This window comes from Xenopus tropicalis, chromosome 1 (assembly GCF_000004195.4).
Source record: "Xenopus tropicalis strain Nigerian chromosome 1, UCB_Xtro_10.0, whole genome shotgun sequence".
NCBI lineage: Eukaryota > Metazoa > Chordata > Amphibia > Anura > Pipidae > Xenopus > Xenopus tropicalis.
The window spans coordinates 24,216,947-24,237,550 of record NC_030677.2 but is presented as its reverse complement, the minus strand read 5'-3'; the positions used below and the strand labels follow the sequence as shown (position 1 = coordinate 24,237,550).

At 40.6% G+C, this 20,604-nt stretch overlaps 1 protein-coding gene across 3 annotated transcripts in view; it reads left to right on the top strand.

Annotated features, from left to right (window-relative positions):
- sh3tc1 (SH3 domain and tetratricopeptide repeats 1) overlaps window positions 1-20,604 on the top strand; it is a 101,936-nt gene that overhangs the window by 76,585 nt on the left and 4,747 nt on the right. For all 3 annotated transcript variants that reach the window (XM_031895316.1, XM_004911255.3, XM_012955723.3), the window contains exons 3-14: window positions 145-237; window positions 4,009-4,130; window positions 4,282-4,387; window positions 5,553-5,696; window positions 6,952-7,144; window positions 8,526-8,596; window positions 9,073-9,268; window positions 10,707-10,843; window positions 12,042-12,077; window positions 13,669-15,354; window positions 15,651-15,831; window positions 19,423-19,573. In XM_031895316.1, coding sequence (XP_031751176.1) covers window positions 145-237; window positions 4,009-4,130; window positions 4,282-4,387; window positions 5,553-5,696; window positions 6,952-7,144; window positions 8,526-8,596; window positions 9,073-9,268; window positions 10,707-10,843; window positions 12,042-12,077; window positions 13,669-15,354; window positions 15,651-15,831; window positions 19,423-19,573 — 3,116 coding nt within the window. The remainder of the gene's footprint in view (window positions 1-144; window positions 238-4,008; window positions 4,131-4,281; window positions 4,388-5,552; window positions 5,697-6,951; window positions 7,145-8,525; window positions 8,597-9,072; window positions 9,269-10,706; window positions 10,844-12,041; window positions 12,078-13,668; window positions 15,355-15,650; window positions 15,832-19,422; window positions 19,574-20,604) is intronic.

Below are 20,604 nucleotides of genomic sequence, written 5' to 3'. Positions count from 1 at the left end.
CTGCCCCAGCCAAGGGTTCTTCCGCTCGAGCACCACAGAGTGATCCTCTTCCTGCATCTTCTTCTTATTTTACATAGGTGTGCATTAAGCCAATGGTTTCTTTGTTATTTTTATTATAAATGAAGCAGTTTTTCTACATTACAGGTCAACCTATAATTACAGACTTTGTGCACATTAATGACTGCTTGAAAAACAGTTCCGAAAAATGTAGCGAACAAACGGAAACACTTATTTCGGGTAAGATGTGAATGATTACTGACTAGTATTAATATAACAATGTTGATTCCATATTATATTGGGGGTAACAGGAGTTGTACCTGCCTGCTGTAATTGCTCCATCTGTATAGTGCAGAGCTGGAGAGATTACAGCTGACTGTGAGGTGGAAATCTGAATCATATACGCGTATGGGACCTGTTATCCAGAATGCTCGGGACCTGGGGTTTTCCGGATAAAATTACGGATCTTTCCGTAATTTGGATCTCCATAACTTAAGTCTGCTAAAAATTATATAGATATTGAATAAACCCAATCGGGTTGTTTTGCCTCCAATAAGGGGTAATTATATCTTAGTTGGGATCAAGTACAGGTACTGTTTTATTATTACAGAGAAAAGGGAATAATTTAACCATTAAATAAACCCAATAGGGCTGTTCTGCCCCCAATAAGGGGTAATTATATCTTAGTTGGGATCAAGTACAGGTTCTGTTTTATTATTACAGAGAAAAGGGAATCATTTAACCATTAAATAAACCCAATAGGGCTGTTCTGCCCCCAATAAGGGGTAATTATATCTTAGTTGGGATCAAGTACAAGGTACTGTTTTATTATTACAGAGAAAAGGGAATCATTTAACCATGAAATAAACCCAATAGGGCTGTTCTGCCCCCAATAAGGGGTAATTATATCTTAGTTGGGATCAAGTACAAGGTACTGTTTTATTATTACAGAGAAAAGGGAATCATTTAACCATTAAATAAACCCAATAGGGCTGTTCTGCCCCCAATAAGGAGTAATTATATCTTAGTTGGGATCAAGTACAGGTACTGTTTTATTATTACAGAGAAAAGGGAATCATTTAACCATTAAATAAACCCAATAGGGCTGTTCTGCCCCCAATAAGGGGTAATTATATCTTAGTTGGGATCAAGTACAGGTACTGTTTTATTATTACAGAGAAAAGGGAATCATTTAACCATGAAATAAACCCAATAGGGCTGTTCTGCCCCCAATAAGGGGTAATTATATCTTAGTTGGGATCAAGTACAGGTACTGTTTTATTATTACAGAGAAAAGGGAATCATTTTTAAAAATCTGAATTATTTGCTTATAATGGAGTCTATGGGAGATAGCCTTTCTGTAATTTGGAACTTTCTGGATAACGGGTTTACGGATAAGGGATCCCATACCTGTGTATATATATATATATATATATATATATATATATATATACACACACACTAATGGGCTGATTTATCAACAGTCAAGTTTGTTTGTTTTTTACAAAACATGAATTCGAGTTATGGTTTGAAAACTGTAATGTCTGGTATTTATTAAGTTCAAAAAACACGAAAACTCGAATGTAAAACTTGTGAGTTTCTATAGAAGTCAATGGGAGTTTTGTTAGGCAAAGTCAAGCCATATTTGCAAACTCAAATTTTTCGAGTTTTTAGATTGAATGAGGTTTTCTTATTTCTAAATTAGCGACCATTCGATGTGGGAGTTTATTTCAGAAACTCGAAAATTCATAAATAAGCCCTTAAGGCCAGATTTATCAAAATGTAAGTCTAGAGCTTAATACATAAAAACTCACACACTTTCTATTGCGTATTTATCCATGGGTGGGTTAGAACTCATTATTCCATAAATACGCTTCTACAGATCCCATAGGAATGAATAGAATGTGGGTGAGTTTTTATGTATTAAGTTTTGGCTTTTGATTTGATTGTATGCGCCGTTCTGCAAGCTGGTTTTATTAAAGTGAATGCTGCTGACTGCACCGGTGCAGGGAACTGATGAATGTGCTATTCTTGGCTGCTGCTCCTGGGGCAGGTAATGTGCATTTCCTTTTCTGTGGTCAGGATGGATAACAATAAGAAGCTGTGACTTCTGTCATACAAACCTGTTCTTCTTGTCTTAAAGGAGAAAGAAAGGTAAAAACTAAGTAAGCTTTATCAGAAAGGTCTATGTAAATACAGCCATAAGCACTCACAGAAACGCTGCACTGAGTCCTCTATCAAAAGAAACACAGGATTTCTTGTCCCCTTTTTTGGGAACATGTTCTTCGGTATCAGACGTTCTCTCTTTTAGGGCTCCTTCAGGTTTGGGGCTTGAGTCTGCTCAGTTCTCTCCTCTCTCCCTCCTTTCTCCTGCTCCCCCCTCCCATAAGAATGCGTAAGAACTCACTTCCCCCACCCTTAGGAATGTGTGATCTGAGCTTCCAATGGCTATAACTGCAGCAGGAAGCTACCAAGACCAAGCTAAAATGGCAGCTGCTATCTGAGGGAGCTTCTAGGGCTCTTTACTCTGGTATAGTAAAGCATTCTGCAGAATAAATATAGTGTTCTAGGTGGCACTAATGTGGCGAATCTATTGGCAGTAAAATGCCAAAATGCCTTTCCTTCTCCTTTAAGCGCTGATGTCCTGATCCACAGGGTAGTCTGGAATCAATGGGCACTTGCGTTGCCTTTTGGTGGGAACCACTTACATGTATGTATCCTTATAACAGTACTGGTATAGGATCTGTTATCCGGAAACCCATTATCCAGCAAGCTTCAAATTATGGGAAAGCCATCTCCCATCTCCTTTTAAGCAAATAATTGTAATTTTTAAAAGTGATTTCCTTTTTCTCTTTAAAAATAAAACAGCAGGGTGTTCCAAATTCCAATTGCTAACTAAGCTACATAAATCCATATTGGTTGTCAGACTTTTTAAGTTCAATTCCCCCAAGGAGAACCAGTCTTTGATCAGGGTCCCCCTTAGCTCATAACAAGGTAAGAAATATAGAAAATCACTGGTAATTTAATGATTCAGCCATAGGCCCAAAAATATCTAGAACTACACATGTGTTGATTTATGCAATATATTTTTATAGAGACCTACATTGTTCGGGGTATAGTTTTCCACATGCCCAAGCACATGCCCTTTAGATAGGCATTTCCCATTACATTTCAATCTATCCCCAATGTAATACAAATACATGACACTGCACATTTTTGACTTTGACCTATGAATGAGTTTACAAAAGCAGAGATAGAAAGGAAGTCAGAGGATGTGTTTGATGTGCTTGCTCTGGGGAAGGAAATGTACCGCCATAGTAGTCATCTGCTCAGCAAGTCCTTGGATAACAGGAATTTACTATGAAACAAGCGTTATAAAAAAGCAAAAACACAATGATGTTCAGCTCGTTCAGGGCAGGTTGCTGTTGGGCAGAATATTGATGAAATTTGTTGGTCTGACTGAGAATAACATTGCAGCAACACAAAACTTCTGCCCTACCCTGCTAACTCAATAATAATAGTAAGGCAATTACGTATAATGAGTCATTGCCCGGCCCGGACTGGCAATCTGTGGGTTCCGGCAAATGCCAGAGGGGCTGCTGTAAGGTGCCATAGACACTCACTATTTATTGGGCCTATGGGGGGCTGTTTGGGCCTCTGTGTACTTGAAATGCCAGGGCCTATTTTGTATCCCAGTCCAGGCCTGATCTTTGCTCAGTAGATATGTCCAGTTGCATGTAAAAAATGGGTGGGAGTAGGACTACCATGCAGACTCAACCAATGTTAAGTGATCTTTTTGTGAAGAAACCAAGAAATCCATTTTAAAGCCCTTTTGTTTGGAAACAAATGTTTTTTTTTTTTATAAAAGGTTATTTTAGAAGCAAAATTCTTTCCACTGCTGTTCTGTGTATATAGGTGGTGGGCATTTCCTTGAACAGGAAGCATGGGGAGTCAAACTGAGGCTCAATATTTTACCAACCAATAAGGGGATTTTTGTCTCTTGTTCTACAGATCTCTGCATTCACCTTGTTATGGTCAGAAATGGAGTTCCCGATCCACATCTGCAAGGGGAACTCAGGAACAGACTTCGGCTGCTGGAAAATGATAATAAAGAGGTTGTGTCCGTGTTTAGTGTAAGTCCCGTTTTTTAGTAAATACTGTTCTCAACAGATTATTTCGGTTTGGCTCAGCATTGGGGCACCATATGGGAACCAGAGACTGCTGTTACATGTGTTTGGCATTAAGTATTCTGAGCAAGCCAATCATTTTGCCTTATATCCTTAGGAGTTGTCTGCTCGTTTGCTGTCCATTGAGAGTGATAAGGATGTCATCAACGTGACTTTCAAAACCTTTGAAGAAATATGGAAGTTTTCCACTTATTATACACTAGGTAATCCCTTGTTTTATTGTTAGATAAGGTGAATGAAAGATTTAAGAGTATGTGTCCAGTCTTATAAAACATAATTGGGGTCATTTATAGCAAGGAAGGAAGTATGTAAGGGGTAATAAATAGGCTACCATCTTCCATATTTTGCACTCTGCACAATACGGTTGTTAAATCGCCACAGGTCTCTGGGCTTTGTTTTAGGGTATTGAGACCTGCAGTAACCCCATTATAGGAGAAGGAAAGGTTCAATCATTAGGGGTACCAATTGTTGGGCACCTCCAGTAATTGTAATCACTTACCTGATACCCCAGGCTGGTGCTCCTGTTAGGAGAAAACTGCACCGGCCTGGGGTACTTGGGAGCAAAGCTTTCCTAATACAAAGCTGCATTGGGTAGTGCTGTACTCATGCCAAAGACCCCATATTACAGACCCCCTATTACCTTTCAGACTTGTATTTGGTGACTTACCAAGTAATGCGTAGCTGTGGGCAAGCTTAATTCACCTTCACTTTCATTTTAACTCCTTTTTAAAAATTGTGGTTAATTTGTCTCTAAAGACTGCTTTTCTTACAAGAAAATCATCTGCTCTTGCAAAGTAGATTTCCTGTCCATGTTTTTAATAGAAGTTTATATAATTTATAGTGATTGTCACGCCACACAAAGCTAAATTATGGAAACAATTAACAAATTGTTTGGTTGTTTTTTGCCTTAACCCTTTTAAACAGTGGCAATGAAGTCTGACAGGACAAACTGGTTTCATCTTCGTTTGGCATACAATAATGAAGATATTTAGTACAATTATTTCAAGTTTGACCTTGATCCTGAACAAGAGGCTTCATTTAAAGTGATAGCAGATTAAAATGTATTGGGTTATAGATGATTGGTTGGACAGACTGGTTTGCCCTGCAGAGAAGATATTGATGTCTGTAATGGTACAGATGAGATCCCCTTAGCAGTTCTCTTTTCATCATCTAATATCTATAACAAGTTTCCCATACAGTTGTTTTAATTGCTCTGATGAACTTCTGTTGAAGTCTATGGAAGAAACTTTATTAACAGGCAAGAAATATGGCTGCTTGCAAAATGGAATATACATCAGATTAGAATTACAGTTTTTACAAATGTTCCTATTAGATAACTGACTGTCTGTTGTATTTTTATAAACAAAGGTTTCCTAAATCACTGCCTGGAGAACATGTTTTTAGGCCAGTCATTTTGGCTGTCTTCCCCAGAAGAAGAAGATGCTGGCCTTCAAGTCTGTGTCAAGGAGGAATCATTAAATCTCATTTATAGAAACCTCTTAATGGAGGAAGGTAAGTGCTGATACTCTCTAGCCTCTGGGAAGGGACTGGGGCTGTGGGATAGCAGGTATAGTAGGGAGAGATGGTGCCTATAGTAGCAGTGGGGGGATAATAGCCTCTGGGAAGGGACTGTGGCTGTGGGATAGCAGGTATAGTAGGGAGAGATGGTGCCTATAGTAGCAGTGGGGGGATAATAGCCTCTGGGAAGGGACTGGGGCTGTGGGATAGCAGGTATAGTAGGGAGAGATGGTGCCTATAGTAGCAGTGGGGGGATAATAGCCTCTGGGAAGGGACTGTGGCTGTGGGATAGCAGGTATAGTAGGGAGAGATGGTGCCTATAGTAGCAGTGGGATAATAGCCTCTGGGAAGGGACTGGGGCTGTGGGATAGCAGGTATAGTAGGGAGAGATGGTGCCTATAGTAGCAGTGGGGGGATAATAGCCTCTGGGAAGGGACTGGGGCTGTGGGATAGCAGGTATAGTAGGGAGAGATGGTGCCTATAGTAGCAGTGGGATAATAGCCTCTGGGAAGGGACTGGGGCTGTGGGATAGCAGGTATAGTAGGGAGAGATGGTGCCTATAGTAGCAGTGGGGGGATAATAGCCTCTGGGAAGGGACTGGGGCTGTGGGATAGCAGGTATAGTAACGAGAGATGGTGCCTATAGTAGCAGTGGGGGGATAATAGCCTCTGGGAAGGGACTGTGGCTGTGGGATAGCAGGTATAGTAGGGAGAGATGGTGCCTATAGTAGCAGTGGGGGGATAATAGCCTCTGGGAAGGGACTGTGGCTGTGGGATAGCAGGTATAGTAGGGAAAGATGGTGCCTATAGTAGCAGTGGGGGGATAATAGCCTCTGGGAAGGGACTGTGGCTGTGGGATAGCAGGTATAGTAGGGAGAGATGGTGCCTATAGTAGCAGTGGGGGGATAATAGCCTCTGGGAAGGGACTGGGGCTGTGAGATAGCAGGTATAGTAGGGAGAGATGATGCCTATAGTAGCAGTGGGATAATAACCTCTGGGAAGGAACTGTGGCTGTGGGATAGCAGGTATAGTAGTGTATAATTGTAGTGTGGCTAATACCTCTGGGTATAGTAGGGCAAGATAGTGACAGCATGGCAACAGCAGGGGGTTTATTATGTTCCATGGTACAGTACTACAGTATGCTACTAAGTCTTATTCTGTAGAAGTAAGTGGTAATATTCTATATGTTATTGTAATGAATAGAGCTTGTTTGACCATGCTCATCACTTTTTCATATTTTTCCCCAATAGAAACTGTGGCTGTTTTGTGTGCTGACAACCTTACCAGACAGGCTGCAGTCGTTGATAATGCACTACATGTGATATATTCAGACCCACCTAATGAGGAATTTACAGTTGGATGGTCACATGACAAAAATTCCATGGAGGAAAGCAAAGCTCCAAGCAAAAATCTCCAATTTGAACCTTTATGTCCATTTCATCAGTAGGTAGTTGCTTTATATCAGATATACTTTCATCTGCGATCCTTGATATAATGTCACAGATCAGAATGGTAAATATGCCTGGCTATTCTATTCCATTTCATTCTGGTCCCACTAACTATTTAGCAGTTTTCCATAAATGCTCCAGTTAGTGGAATATCATACAGAATATGATTTCAGTGGTTCCCTATCTTTGGCCGAATGTCAATCTCAAAACCCTTCATCAGTGTCGGACTGGCCCACAGGGATACCAGGAAAACTCCCGGTGGGCCCAGGTGTCAGTGGGCCCTCTTGCTTCTCACCATTTATAATTCATTGTCAGGAAGTTTGGTAGAAGAGCACGTAGAGGTAGACCTCTCCTACACCTTCCATTATAAACAGCAGAGACTGAGGTAGGTACAGACTTGTGTTTAAGTGGAGGAGAGGCAGGAGTGCCGTAAGTCCGGGCGTAGTAACAGAATCAATAGGCAAAGGCAGGTCAGGCAGGCAGAGGTCGGTTAGGGCAGCAAGTATCAGGAATCCAAGGAACAATAACCAGAAACGCTCAGTGACACACTAGGAAAGCGACGATCACTTTGCAGTGACTTGCAGGCCTCGGCGTCCTTTTAAGCGCAATGCGCATGCGCCAAAACCTGCACGCGCCCTCGTTACGCCTCCGCGACTATTCGCTCGCACAGCATTGCGACTATTCGCAAGCACGCTGCCGCGACTATTCCAGGGCATGCGTGCTACCGCTGAAGGTCCTGAACACGCTGACCCCTTAGTCGGGTAAGATCCTTACATTCATGGTCATTTCTATTTCTCTATGTGGAACAAATTGATTAAATATAAAGAAGAATAGATTATAGTATGTAAAGATAAAAAAAAACTATGAAAATATAGAGGTTGAGTGAAAAGTGGATGAAAAATAATTTGGAGAGTGGGCCCATGGTCTTCGGTTTTCTGGTGGGCCCCTGGGGTCCCAGTCTGACACTGCCCTTCATGTTAATTGGCACATATGGGCTTCCTGGCAAGTGAATGGACTGGAAGAATAAGCTGCACAGTATCTTTAAAGCCCTTGAATGTCATTCCAATCTATGATGGTGCTGAGCACTATCCCCTCTATAAATACTCCCCAGTGTGTATTGAATGCAGGGGGAAAACAGTCAGGCTGTTATTTTTACCTCGTATATTATTGTCCTATTTATATAGTAAGGTAAATACTGCATATTCTTATTATTCAGTACTCTAAATATATACAGTACTTCACTTATCATTTAGTGATATCATACTTACTAATCATTTATTATTGTAAATTCCTATGCACATGCAACAAATGCCTTTCTTTAAGTTATACAGAGAATTCCTCGGATTTAGTGTTTTAATTCTTTATTGTTTCCCCAGATGGTTCCTTAAGACTAACTCCTTATCCAAGCTCTCTGACTTTATTTCCTTAGAGCAGAAAAATAAAATTGGTGAGTACAGAATTCAGGTTTGTGAAGAGGTGCAAACGTTCTGTGAGTTTTTAGGCGGAACAGCTAGCAGATATTTCACAACAAATATTTCCCAAACTGTAACCCCTAGGAGCTGAAAGTCAGTGGACAGGCCAGGCTTAGAAACCTTATTGGGGGATTATTTAGTGGCCTAGATAATATGGAAACCTATATTTTTAAATATATATAATCTGATGAGGTTTTATTTTATACTGTTAAGGTTCAAAAACCTCTGCATAACGGTTAAGTGATAAAGTCCCAGGCAGACCAGTTTTAGTCACTTTAATGATCAATATGGTTCCTGGAACACTTTCAATAAAAAAAGAAGATCCTACTCATAAACAGGGTGTATATTCCCTATGCCTATGTTACACCAAGTCATTCATGGCTATAGATGCACTCTCCACTGTGCCATAGTTCCTCTCTCTATTACTAACGGAGACTTTTCTGTATTTCAGCCGTCGGCTGGACTGAAGCAACAGTTAGTTACGAAAGTGCTGCCCCTGATGAAATAACCTATTGCAGTGGGGATATTATTGAAATAATAGGCACTTTTATTGAATCTTTAAAGTGGTTTGTTGGAAGAAACCTGACGACCAGCCAGGTTGGCTTTGTGAAGACGAGTAATGTCAAACCCTATGCATCAGAACAAAGGTGAGTATTAAACCACAGAAGCCTCCATTCGTGCAGTTAGCTGGGTTGTATTTGCACCCTTTACATATGTAGACACCTGTGACACATTGCACTCAGTATTAAAATAATAGTGGCATAGCAGAGAGAGAGTATCATTCAGCTATTAAAACACTATGTTAAAGCTACACGCCTTTCTCATATAATATGTCATTTTTCACACATTTATGGATGGATTTTATTAAAATGATATGAAGCCTACAAGCAAGTTTGTGGCCATAAAGGACCCCGAAGTGTCATATTCAGGTTATTGCCATCCAGTTGGGGAGCTGTTGTGGTTCCATGAAGCCTATATCCATTGATTTGGAATATCCCTAGAAACCTGTTGGGGTCCATTCCCGACCCTCAGGCCTGCCGCTGGGTGATGCCTCATTTTATTTGGCTACTTTCAATTATTTGTGGGTTTATTAGATTTTTAATAGGATATCTGTCCTGTGTATATATGCTTATTGTCTGTATTGCCTTGGTTACTATATAAACATCAATGCTAAGATGGTGTCTAGCTAGAATGTATAGCATGGAATCATCATGTAGCTCTTTGAAAGTTGCCTTACCTTAAATCTCAGCTACCAGACTCTCTTTTTGTCTGGTTTCAGGCAGGTCGAAAAGTGATTCTGGAAAGGGAATTCTGGGGAATGCAGTCTGATCTATATCTAGATGCCAGTAGGCTGGGGGTAGGGCCATGTGTGCATTAATATAGTGTGACACTAACAGTAATAGTGGAAGTAGTAGTTTGTATAACATGTTTTTAGTTTGTAACTCTTTTTAGGAGTAGTATAAACTTCCTACAGCTTGAGCTTTCAACACCACCCCAACCCATGGCCCAGAAAAAAAAAAGCAAACTTAAGACAGAAAAGAATCCACTTACTGACATCAAGCAATCTAGTATTTGTTTTGTAGTTTTTCATCAAAAGAGTTTCTGTGAATTCTGTATTTTTCCTAATAAGTTTGAAGTTATTGACTTTAAATGAAGTTCTTTCCATTGTTTGTAATGTTTGTGCAGGTTCCCCTGAGAGGTAATAGGACTGAAGCCATTAGGGGAGGCGGAAATAGTCAGGCTTTGATTTGCCAGCTGTTAATTTGTTATTATCTTGAATCATAGCAGGGGGAATGTCAGGCAATTCTGTATATCTGTAAGCTTACTATGAGTCAAAGGGAGCCTCAGCATAAAAGGGGGAATAAACCCAAACAGCATGAAAAACTCAGAGCTAAGACTTTAGATAAGATATATATTTTAAAAACCTACTGTCACTGAGGATTCTAGGAATTAGGGTTCATGCGCTCCAGACTTTTTATGTGAATTAGTGGGAAGTGATGGGTGGTAACACCGAGCTCCAGATTCCATTCAGTACATTCTATGCAGAACAAAGCCAGGTGGAAATGGTTTTATCTGTCTTTTCAGGAAAGAACATTTTACACTTCCAGTAAGTGAAGAAGAAAAAATATTTGGCAAAAGAGAGAGTGATTTCACTTTGGAGGATGCAAAGGACTTACTGCACAGAATATCAAATTCCGATGTCTGTAGTGTCTATAGAGTTGGTAAGAAATAGTTATCAAAATATGTCTAGTAGCCAGTGATGGACATGGGCATTTGGGTTAGTGTCTGCTAGGAAAACAATGGCAGCTTCACACAGGCCAGCAAAGTAGAATGAGCTTGCTCAGTATGTTAGTAGTGCTGTGCCAGGGCCTTATTTGTATATGCCAACCTAGAGTGAACCCAATATATGGGAATCCTGCATTGTAACCTGCTTTTCAAAAGCACAAACAGATTTTTTTTAATTTTGAAATGTTTAAATTTCACATGGGGCTAGCCATATTCTTCATTTCCCAGGGTGCCACAGCCATGTGACCTGTGCTCTGATAAACTTCAGTCACACTTTACTGCTGCGCTGCAAGTTGGAGTGATATCCCCCCCCCTCCCAGCAGTCGATCAGCAGAACAATGGGAAGGGAGCAAGATAGCAGCTCCCAGTAGGTATCAGAATAGCACTCAATAGTAAGAAATCCAAGTCTGGCTTGGGACTCCTCTAATTACATGGGAGTAGGAGAAACAATAGGTTAGCTGAAGGCAGTTCTAATGTGTTGGTTCAACACATTGTTGGTTCAAAATACAATTTTAAATGGTAGAGTGAATTATTTGCTATGTAAATAGTGTAATTTAGAAAAAGTACAACATAAAAATCACAACATAATCCCTTTAAAATCACGTGACTTTTCATCATGTAAACACAGAAGTTAAACATTTTTAAGCAGGATTGTAGCACGTTTCATGCTGATCCATCTGTATCTACTTATACATAACCACTTGATCTTGGACCTTGTGAAATATTTGGATAAAGTGCTTCTTCCTTTTCTCTCTCTCTCTCTGTCTCTCTCTCTATATATATGTTTTATGTCCCATCACACGCATCTTAATTATTGTTCTTGTTGCAAACTTTGCACTTGTCTTGATATAATGAAAATGGGCACAGTTGCATTTTTATGAAGTATCACTTTACTATGGATTGATTTTAATATTACATTATAACTTGAGCACTTTAGATATAATTCTAAACAAGGAAAGTCAACGGGTTGTACGTTAAACAATTACTTGTGGGCGTAGCTTACCTTGGTGTGTGGGCAAGTTAAATGCTGTGAGTGCTTTGCTTTTGTTTGATGTATTTATATATATATATATGTCTCTTTCATCGACTGTTGCTATATACTACAAACCATTTTTTTATATTTACTTTTTGCAGATGAACTTGACATTCTAAGGGCACCCCAAAGCAAAGGTACAAATTTAGAGATATCTAAATATAAAGGATTTTGTGATGTGTCTGATGTCATTGAAATGTACATGAGTGCATTTGTTGCTTACCAGGCATCTCCTGGTGCATCTGGTCCCTGTTTAGCATGCACTTTGTAAATAGTTGGATTGTTAGGGTAAGATAAAGGCAAATCTCTATGGTGCTTTTTCCAGAACCATTTATGAATAACACAAATCAGAGGAAATCAGATGAGATTAGCTGCATAACCTCTCACCTGTCAAGGAAGGTGAAATTCACTGGGGGTGCCACCCTGTTAGGCTTCTCCCAGGTCTCCACCCTTACACCCCAGGCCAGTATTACTCTACTGCGTGTATGCTCTGTTCGGGATAGCAGCAAGGTACCAATGTTAAAAAAAAAATGGTGGCACAGGGTCGGACTGGGACACCGGGAAAAATCCCGGTGGGCCCCAGGTCTAGTGGGCCCCGGCGGCCCAGACCCGACCCTTGCCGGCGCTCCCCCTGCCTGACCGCTCCTGCCCTGACAGGCTAAATTTACACGCTCGGGGGAGAATTTCGGGTGGGGGGCCCTGCGAGGGGAGTTAGGGGGGGCCCTGTGGTGGGGACGCGGTGGGCCCTACACCCTCCAGTCAGACCCTGGGTGTCACTGTGCCCTTAGGGTATATCATATACACTGTCTCTGTACCCCAGCTCTACAGTATTTAGGCAGGATATTTGGCTCCTGAAGAAATTAACCCAAGTATGTGTGACTGTAGGCTTCCCTGGGGCAGATGTAAATGAACAACATCCCCTGTAAAAATGAATCTGTTTAGTAAGAGAAGTCTAAAGAGAATGTTTAATTATACATTTTGGGATGAGACTTTCAGTTTAGCCTGTGGTGCATAGTTTTTTCACCACTGTTATAAGGCAGAAAGCAACCCTATTTGCCTGCCACCACTTCCCACAGTAATATCTATTATGGCAGATGTGGTGGTTACAGGCGGGCCTCAGCTCAGAAATGTCACTGCCATGTTTGGTTTAGATAGCATTCCCTATATGTCACTAAGGGATGATAGAGTGGTTGTGATCACTTTTTCATTGTCATTGTTGTTTTATTTTTGCAATAGTCATTGCTTTCCTACTAATTACATTGTCCATCAAAATGGCCCATGACTCATAATCCTTAACTTAAGGCCAATTTATACAGGACTATTTGGTGTATGTTCTATTGTAATGTTGTTCTATCCATTCCTGTAAGGATTTTAAATGTATTTTTCAATATGTATTAGCTTCTTAGCACTGTGTGAAGTCATGAAAAAGGTTGCGCACACAGGAAGGGGAAGTGAGGGGGAGGAGCAAAGTGGGTGGAGAGAACAGCAAGGAATAAAGCTAAGTTCTACCCTGCAGTCTGTTGCAGCTTGTTGCATGTAGCGCTTACATGAACACATTGTAGGAACCCAAAAATGGTTAGAAAGTTTGAGTCAGGCTATTCTACTAAATGCAGACTCTTTGCACACTAGCCAGAATCCTTTACAGGTACTTGATACTTTTAAAATATTTTCTAAGCTACAAATGGCTGCATAATATTTTTTATTTTATTGTACATGGTCTCTTTTCAGAAATAACATCCGCCATCACTAACGCCGAAGATGACCCATGGAAACCAAAGCTGGAGGCTTTCTTACAGAATAATAAAGAATGCTGTCCTTCCGAAGAAGCCAGTGAGCCAGAACATGGAACAGATAACCTTTCTATAGAAAAGAGGGGTGCAACTTGTGAAGATAGTGATTTCCCAAACTTCAATATCTCTGAGGAACCAGAGAAGAATGAAGGATTTCAGATGTTACTTTTATTCTTAAACAGTGAGAAATATCTCCCAGGATTTAGATGTATCTACGATGTCTCATATGGGTTTTTAAATGCATTATTCCATGGATACAAAGAGGAAGAAGAACTGGTCCGGTATCTGAGCATGGCGAGGGAATCTGCAAAGAAAGCAAGCATGACGTTGGCTTTGACCAGGATCTGTTTTCTTCTGGGCAGACTATGTACTAAACGGCACAAATTCTCCCAAGCTAGGGTTTATTTTGAAGAAGCCATTGGGGTTCTAAACGGAGATTTTAGAGACATTTATCTCACTAGTGCAATCTACATGAACTTGACTGCCATTTATTTAAAACAGAAGAACAATGAGAAATGCAGCCAAATGATTGACAAGGCCGCCAGTCTTCTTATAGGATTACAAAGCCATATTAGTAGTACAGAGATGGAATCCGTCATACTCAGATATGCTTTGAAGACCTCAATCCTCAACCAAGACCTGTTTAGTGAAACAAGGTCGTGTCTGCTTTTAGGGCAAATGTATACTCGCAGCAGGCAGTTCGACGAGGCCTTGCCTTTTATAGAGCGCTTGCAGGTTTTAATTAATAAAACGGATTCCAGCGAGTGGTGCTTACCAGGATACTATTTTCAGCTTGCAGATATTTACAGTCACAAATGTTTGCCACACATAGCACTGAGCTGTATAAAAGTGGCTTCTCGTGGATCATGCAGTTTCACTGATTCATTGAGGAAAGTGGACTTTATCATTGGAAATGTGCCCCAACTTTGTGGGATCAAGGGAGGGCGATTGTCCTTCCCCACTCAGATTTCCTACTACCTGAGGCAAGCGCTTGCATCTGCAGTCACCGACCAAGAGCAGATCCTCTCTGCAACTATATACCGCAGCTTATGCCAACTATGCACTCAGCATAAAGAGTATAAAAAGGCTAAATTGTATATATTAAAGGCCCTAGACCCTGGTGTTTGTTCTGATATGAAATCCAGAGTGGATATAATGATTTCCCTTGGCTGGCTTTGTATACTTGATGGAGAATATACCACAGCGCTAGGTATTCTGGATACAGTTATAAAGTCGTGCCATTGCTCATCAGTCCAACTGGGAATCATATACAATCTCAGCGCTATAGCCTTCAAACAAACAAATAGAATTAAAGAAGCAGCCGAGCATTACTTCAAAGCCTTGGTGATTTCAAAGGAGACGGGCATTTTGCAAAACCAAGCCGCAGCACTGGCCAATTTTGGGACCTTATTCCTGCATCTGGGAGCCAACTATCTGGCAGAGCACTTCTTAGTAAAAGCCGTAGCTATTTACTCAAGGCTTCCAAACCTGGAGAACGGGGTTGACTTTATCCATCTGCTACTTATACTTGGACACTATTACATCAATGGAGACCAAAACGAAAGAGGACGGTTTTATTACGAGTGGGCATTCCTTGTGGCAATGGAAATAAATCACTTGGAAAGTATGTATGTTTTCCACATCGTATTGGTTGCTATGGGTTGCTGGGAAAGTCTTTTATTACATAACCTTCTCGGACTCCCCAACAGCTTTGCACCTCGTGCCAGAGATTAGGTTGCACTACCAATGCTGTGGGCTTCCAAGACCAGTCTTGTTTGTGTTTGAATAACCAATGCCTTTCATGCATGTAACATATGAAATGATTAATTTGCCAGCCTCTGTATCTGTACATAATAGCTGCATCGTACAGAACCAAAACCAAGGGAATTGTGCAATAAAATCCCATGTGTTTGTTAACAGGCCAGCTCCAAGCAGTTCAGTCACTGTGCCATTTCTACACCACCTCTGAAATAAATGAAGCTCAGTGTATCATCTACAATGAATATCAGCTTTCGTTGGCAAGAAAAATGTCCGACAAAGACCTAGAGGGACAGGTGCTGGAAACCATAAGTCACCTGTATTTATCCTTAGGCACAGAAAGGTGAGTGCTATACCCAAGTAATGTGCAGGACTAGACAGCTTGAAACCAAGTGGAAGATATAAGTTAGGGTGGGCATAAGTGGGTGAGTTATCTACACAAATAGATAGGAGGGTACTAGCCATTCCCAGTGTCAGAGCACTGCACTATTAGTGACCAGACTGGAACAGATAGTGTGTTAGTAATTCATGGGGTAGGATTTGAGTTTAGATTTGTCATGTAACTGTAGTGGAAGGAGACCTACAACCACAGTGGGCCCTGCAGATAGGGGCAATGATAAGAACCCATGTTTCCCTTCTCTTATGCTGGGGTACATGGGTTGCAGCGGGAAACCTGGACATTTTTATGTCTAAGTGATTTTTCAAGGCTCCCATTGCTATGTTTGCCAGCACCAGCTAATACTTCTTGTGTGCTCAGCACTGGTCAGCATTCATGTTAATGAGGTTAATGGGTTTTTAAAAGACTGTTCATACTGACAGGGAATTCCAGACAAGCATTTGCAATCAATAATATAGATCATGTAGTAAGTACTTTTGTAAAAAAAAAACTATTCCAAGCCTGAAAATGAAAAATATTTGCAGCCCGTCTATTATAGCATAATGTAATATAGCATGTGTACATGCACGCACTTTTACAAATACCCAGTAATTACAGAGACTGGCATCACCAATGGGGACTGATGCTCATTTTTGAATAAACATCACCTTTCTGCCATCTTATCATCATTGAAGGGGCATTATGATGAGGTCCAAGCTGCCTTGCCAAATGACTGGTATAATTGCATTTATTATCATTATTAATAATGTGTATTTATAAAGCGCCATCATATTATGCCCAGATAACAACTTATTATTTCTTTCTTTTTTGGTGTCCGTAAAGCATGGGGAGATACAAGGCCAGTCTTAGGGTAAAGAGCACCCAGACAGTGGTGCTTTTATCTAAGATCACTACTATCAGGGCCATATTGCTGTATTCTTAGGCACCCCCTACAAAGTATGTTTCAGGGCACCACCACATGAGAGGGATCCATGAATGTGCCTGGGGGGGGGGGGGCAAGGGGTGCAGTCAGATGTGGGAAGGTGTAGGAGAATAATTTGACCTTCCCAGGCTCCTCCTTGGCCCCATACAAACATTGGGTCTATTCTCCTTTATTTTAAAGTAAATAAACTACAAGATTAAGATATATAGTTTTCAGTGCATGTGTGCGTAATACAAAAGGACTATTAAAACCCCCTTTGGGGGGCCCCATACATATTGTTGATCATGTATTTCCCTAGTTTTAAGGGTAAAGGGTTTAAGAGTAAAATTATTTAACTATAAAATATCTATACCATTGGGTGAATTATGCTGTAATATACCCGTCATACAGTTTATAGCTGGCTCCAGTCTCCTTCCTATGTTTGATACGTAGTTATAATAAATGACTGATTATAAAATAATTCGCCAGGAGTACATAATTAGCATTAGCTAGGGATATCTGCCTCTCATCCAATACAGGGTACACCTGAGTCAGTTACCTGGTAGACTACCTGGTAGACTGGGTAGACTGACTCAGGGACCTACCTGTCTACATATGTGAGGACCACAGGGGGCAAAGGGGGCACGCATGCTCACTGGTTATAGTCAAAGTATTCATTTTCAGCAAGGGATAAATTACTAGTGACAATAAATCTTGTATCACTCATCTTATAAGGGATATTTTACCGCCTATTATAAGGGATAATGTACCCCCTACTGTAAATGATAAGGTTATTAGAAGTCACTGAGGGGTTCTGTGCCCATATAAAGGCACAAGGCTGCAGGCTGAGTTATACAGAGAACTCTTGAGTATCACTCATGTATTATAAGGGATAATGTACCCCCTACTGTAAATGATAAGGATATTAGCAGTCACTGAGGGGTTCTGTGCCCATATAAAGGCACAAGGCTGCAGGCTGAGTTATACAGGGAACTCTGAGTATCACTCATGTATTATAAGGGATAATGTACCCCCTACTGTAAATGATAAGGATATTAGCAGTCACTGAGGGGTTCTGTGCCCATATAAAGGCACAAGGCTGCAGGCTGAGTTATACAGGGAACTCTGAGTATCACTCATGTATTATAAGGGATAATGTACCCCCTACTGTAAATGATAAGGATATTAGCAGTCACTGAGGGGTTCTGTGACCATATAAAGGCACAAGGCTGCAGGCTGAGTTATACAGAGAACTCTTGAGTATCACTCATGTATTATAAGGGATAATGTACCCCCTACTGTAAATGATAAGGATATTAGCAGTCACTGAGGGGTTCTGTGCCCATATAAAGGCACAAGGCTGCAGGCTGAGTTATACAGGGAACTCTGAGTATCACTCATGTATTATAAGGGATAATGTACCCCCTACTGTAAATGATAAGGATATTAGCAGTCACTGAGGGGTTCTGTGCCCATATAAAGGCACAAGGCTGCAGGCTGAGTTATACAGGGAACTCTGAGTATCACTCATGTATTATAAGGGATAATGTACCCCCTACTGTAAATGATAAGGATATTAGCAGTCACTGAGGGGTTCTGTGACCATATAAAGGCACAAGGCTGCAGGCTGAGTTATACAGGGAACTCTGAGTATCACTTATGTATTATAAGGGATAATGTACCCCCTACTGTAAATGATAAGGATATTAGAAGTCACTGAGGGGTTCTGTGACCATATAAAGGCACAAGGCTGCAGGCTGAGTTATACAGTGAACTCTGAGTATCACTCATGTATTATAAGGGATCATGTACCTCCTACTGTAAATGATAAGGATATTAGCAGTCACTGAGGGGTTCTGTGCGCATATAAAGGCACAAGGCTGCAGGCTGAGTTATACAGGGAACTCTGAGTATCACTCATGTATTATAAGGGATAATGTACCCCCTACTGTAAATGATAAGGATATTAGCAGTCACTGAGGGGTTCTGTGACCATATAAAGGCACAAGGCTACAGGCTGAGTTATACAGGGGACTCTGAGTATCACTCATGTATTATAAGGGATAATGTACCCCCTACTGTAAATGATAAGGATATTAGAAGTCACTGAGGGGTTCTGTGACCATATAAAGGCACAAGGCTGCAGGCTGAGTTATACAGTGAACTCTGAGTATCACTCATGTATTATAAGGGATCATGTACCTCCTACTGTAAATGATAAGGATATTAGCAGTCACTGAGGGGTTCTGTGCGCATATAAAGGCACAAGGCTGCAGGCTGAGTTATACAGGGAACTCTGAGTATCACTCATGTATTATAAGGGATAATGTACCCCCTACTGTAAATGATAAGGATATTAGAAGTCACTGAGGGGTTCTGTGCCCATATAAAGGCACAAGGTGATGTAAATTTACTACTATACCTAGTAATATAGTGAAGAAGTAACAGTCATTTGACACAAGTGACATAATTAAGAACTGATTATAAATGATGACATCACTAAAGATATATGCTATACAGTACACTAACCTTGGTTTTAGTGTTATACTGCAATAATCCTATAGCTGTGGCAGCTTTACAGTCTGATGTTACGTGAGGAAAATAACCAGATTTAATTAGTGTATTACTCCCCTCAGAGCCTGCCGATCAGCGCTGGAATACACCAAACGAAGTCTTGGGATTTTTATTGATCTCCAAAAAAAAGAGAAGGAGGCTTATGCCTGGCTGTTGTCAGGGAAGATCTACTATATCCTGGGCCAGAATGAACTGGTGGATCTCTATATTCAGGTACAAGATATGATTTCTCCATAATGCGGCTAACTTTGTTATTTTATTGAAAGAAAGATCAGCTATGTAATAACAGGGGGAGCAGACCCTGAGACTGCAGGGGGGAACAGGGGGGCCAGTAAGGGCTGGCAGAGGGAGGGCAAATAGCGGGACACATGCTGGGTGACCTGGATTCATGTAGTTACTTTCCTGAGGAAAACATGTATGTATACATACAATTAAACATACATACACTGATCACGTGACAGGAAATGCATGTTCTAACCATAACAGGAAGTGTAGAAGTAAAATACACGCCGCTGTTCATTCATTGGCTAATGTAACCTAGCATGTACAGTATGCGTGCCCTTGGTTTGTGTGTGAGCCCAGTGCCTCGTATGAGCCAGGGGGGCAGAATTAGTATTAAAATGGCAGTGTTTCCATATGGCATTATCCAGTGGCACAAAGGAAAACAATTCCAGCCTTTCTGTATTGTTATCTTTCTGCCCTTCTATTAACATTGGCACATTGGCGGCATCCCAAGTGGCACATCCTATAAGCAAAATTGATTTTTCATGGAAAGGCTATATCTACTATGATGCATTGTATTAAATAGAGGGTGTTTTATGTGATTCATATTTATAGAGACCTTTATGGGCTTATTTATCAATTTTCCAGTTTGTGAATTCGAGTTTCTGAATTTAAATAAACTCGCATATCGGATGCTCGCATAATTGTTAATAAGCAATTAAAAAAAACTTGAGTGCGTCGAATCTCAAAAATTTAAAACATGGCTTGACTTTGCCAACTCCTATTGACTTCTATAGAAACTCGCAAGCTTTTAGACATTCAAGTTTTTGAACCATAATTCGAATTTTTTAGCACAAAAAAACTCAAATTGTGAAAAAATCAAACTCTAACTTTGATAAATCTCACCCTAGTGTTTATATGTATAAACCACCGTAATGGAATTGGATTCAAATGCTAATGTTTCTCTATTTTATCCTATTATCATATCTCATGTTGCACTGAAGTTAATTGTTATTGAAGCA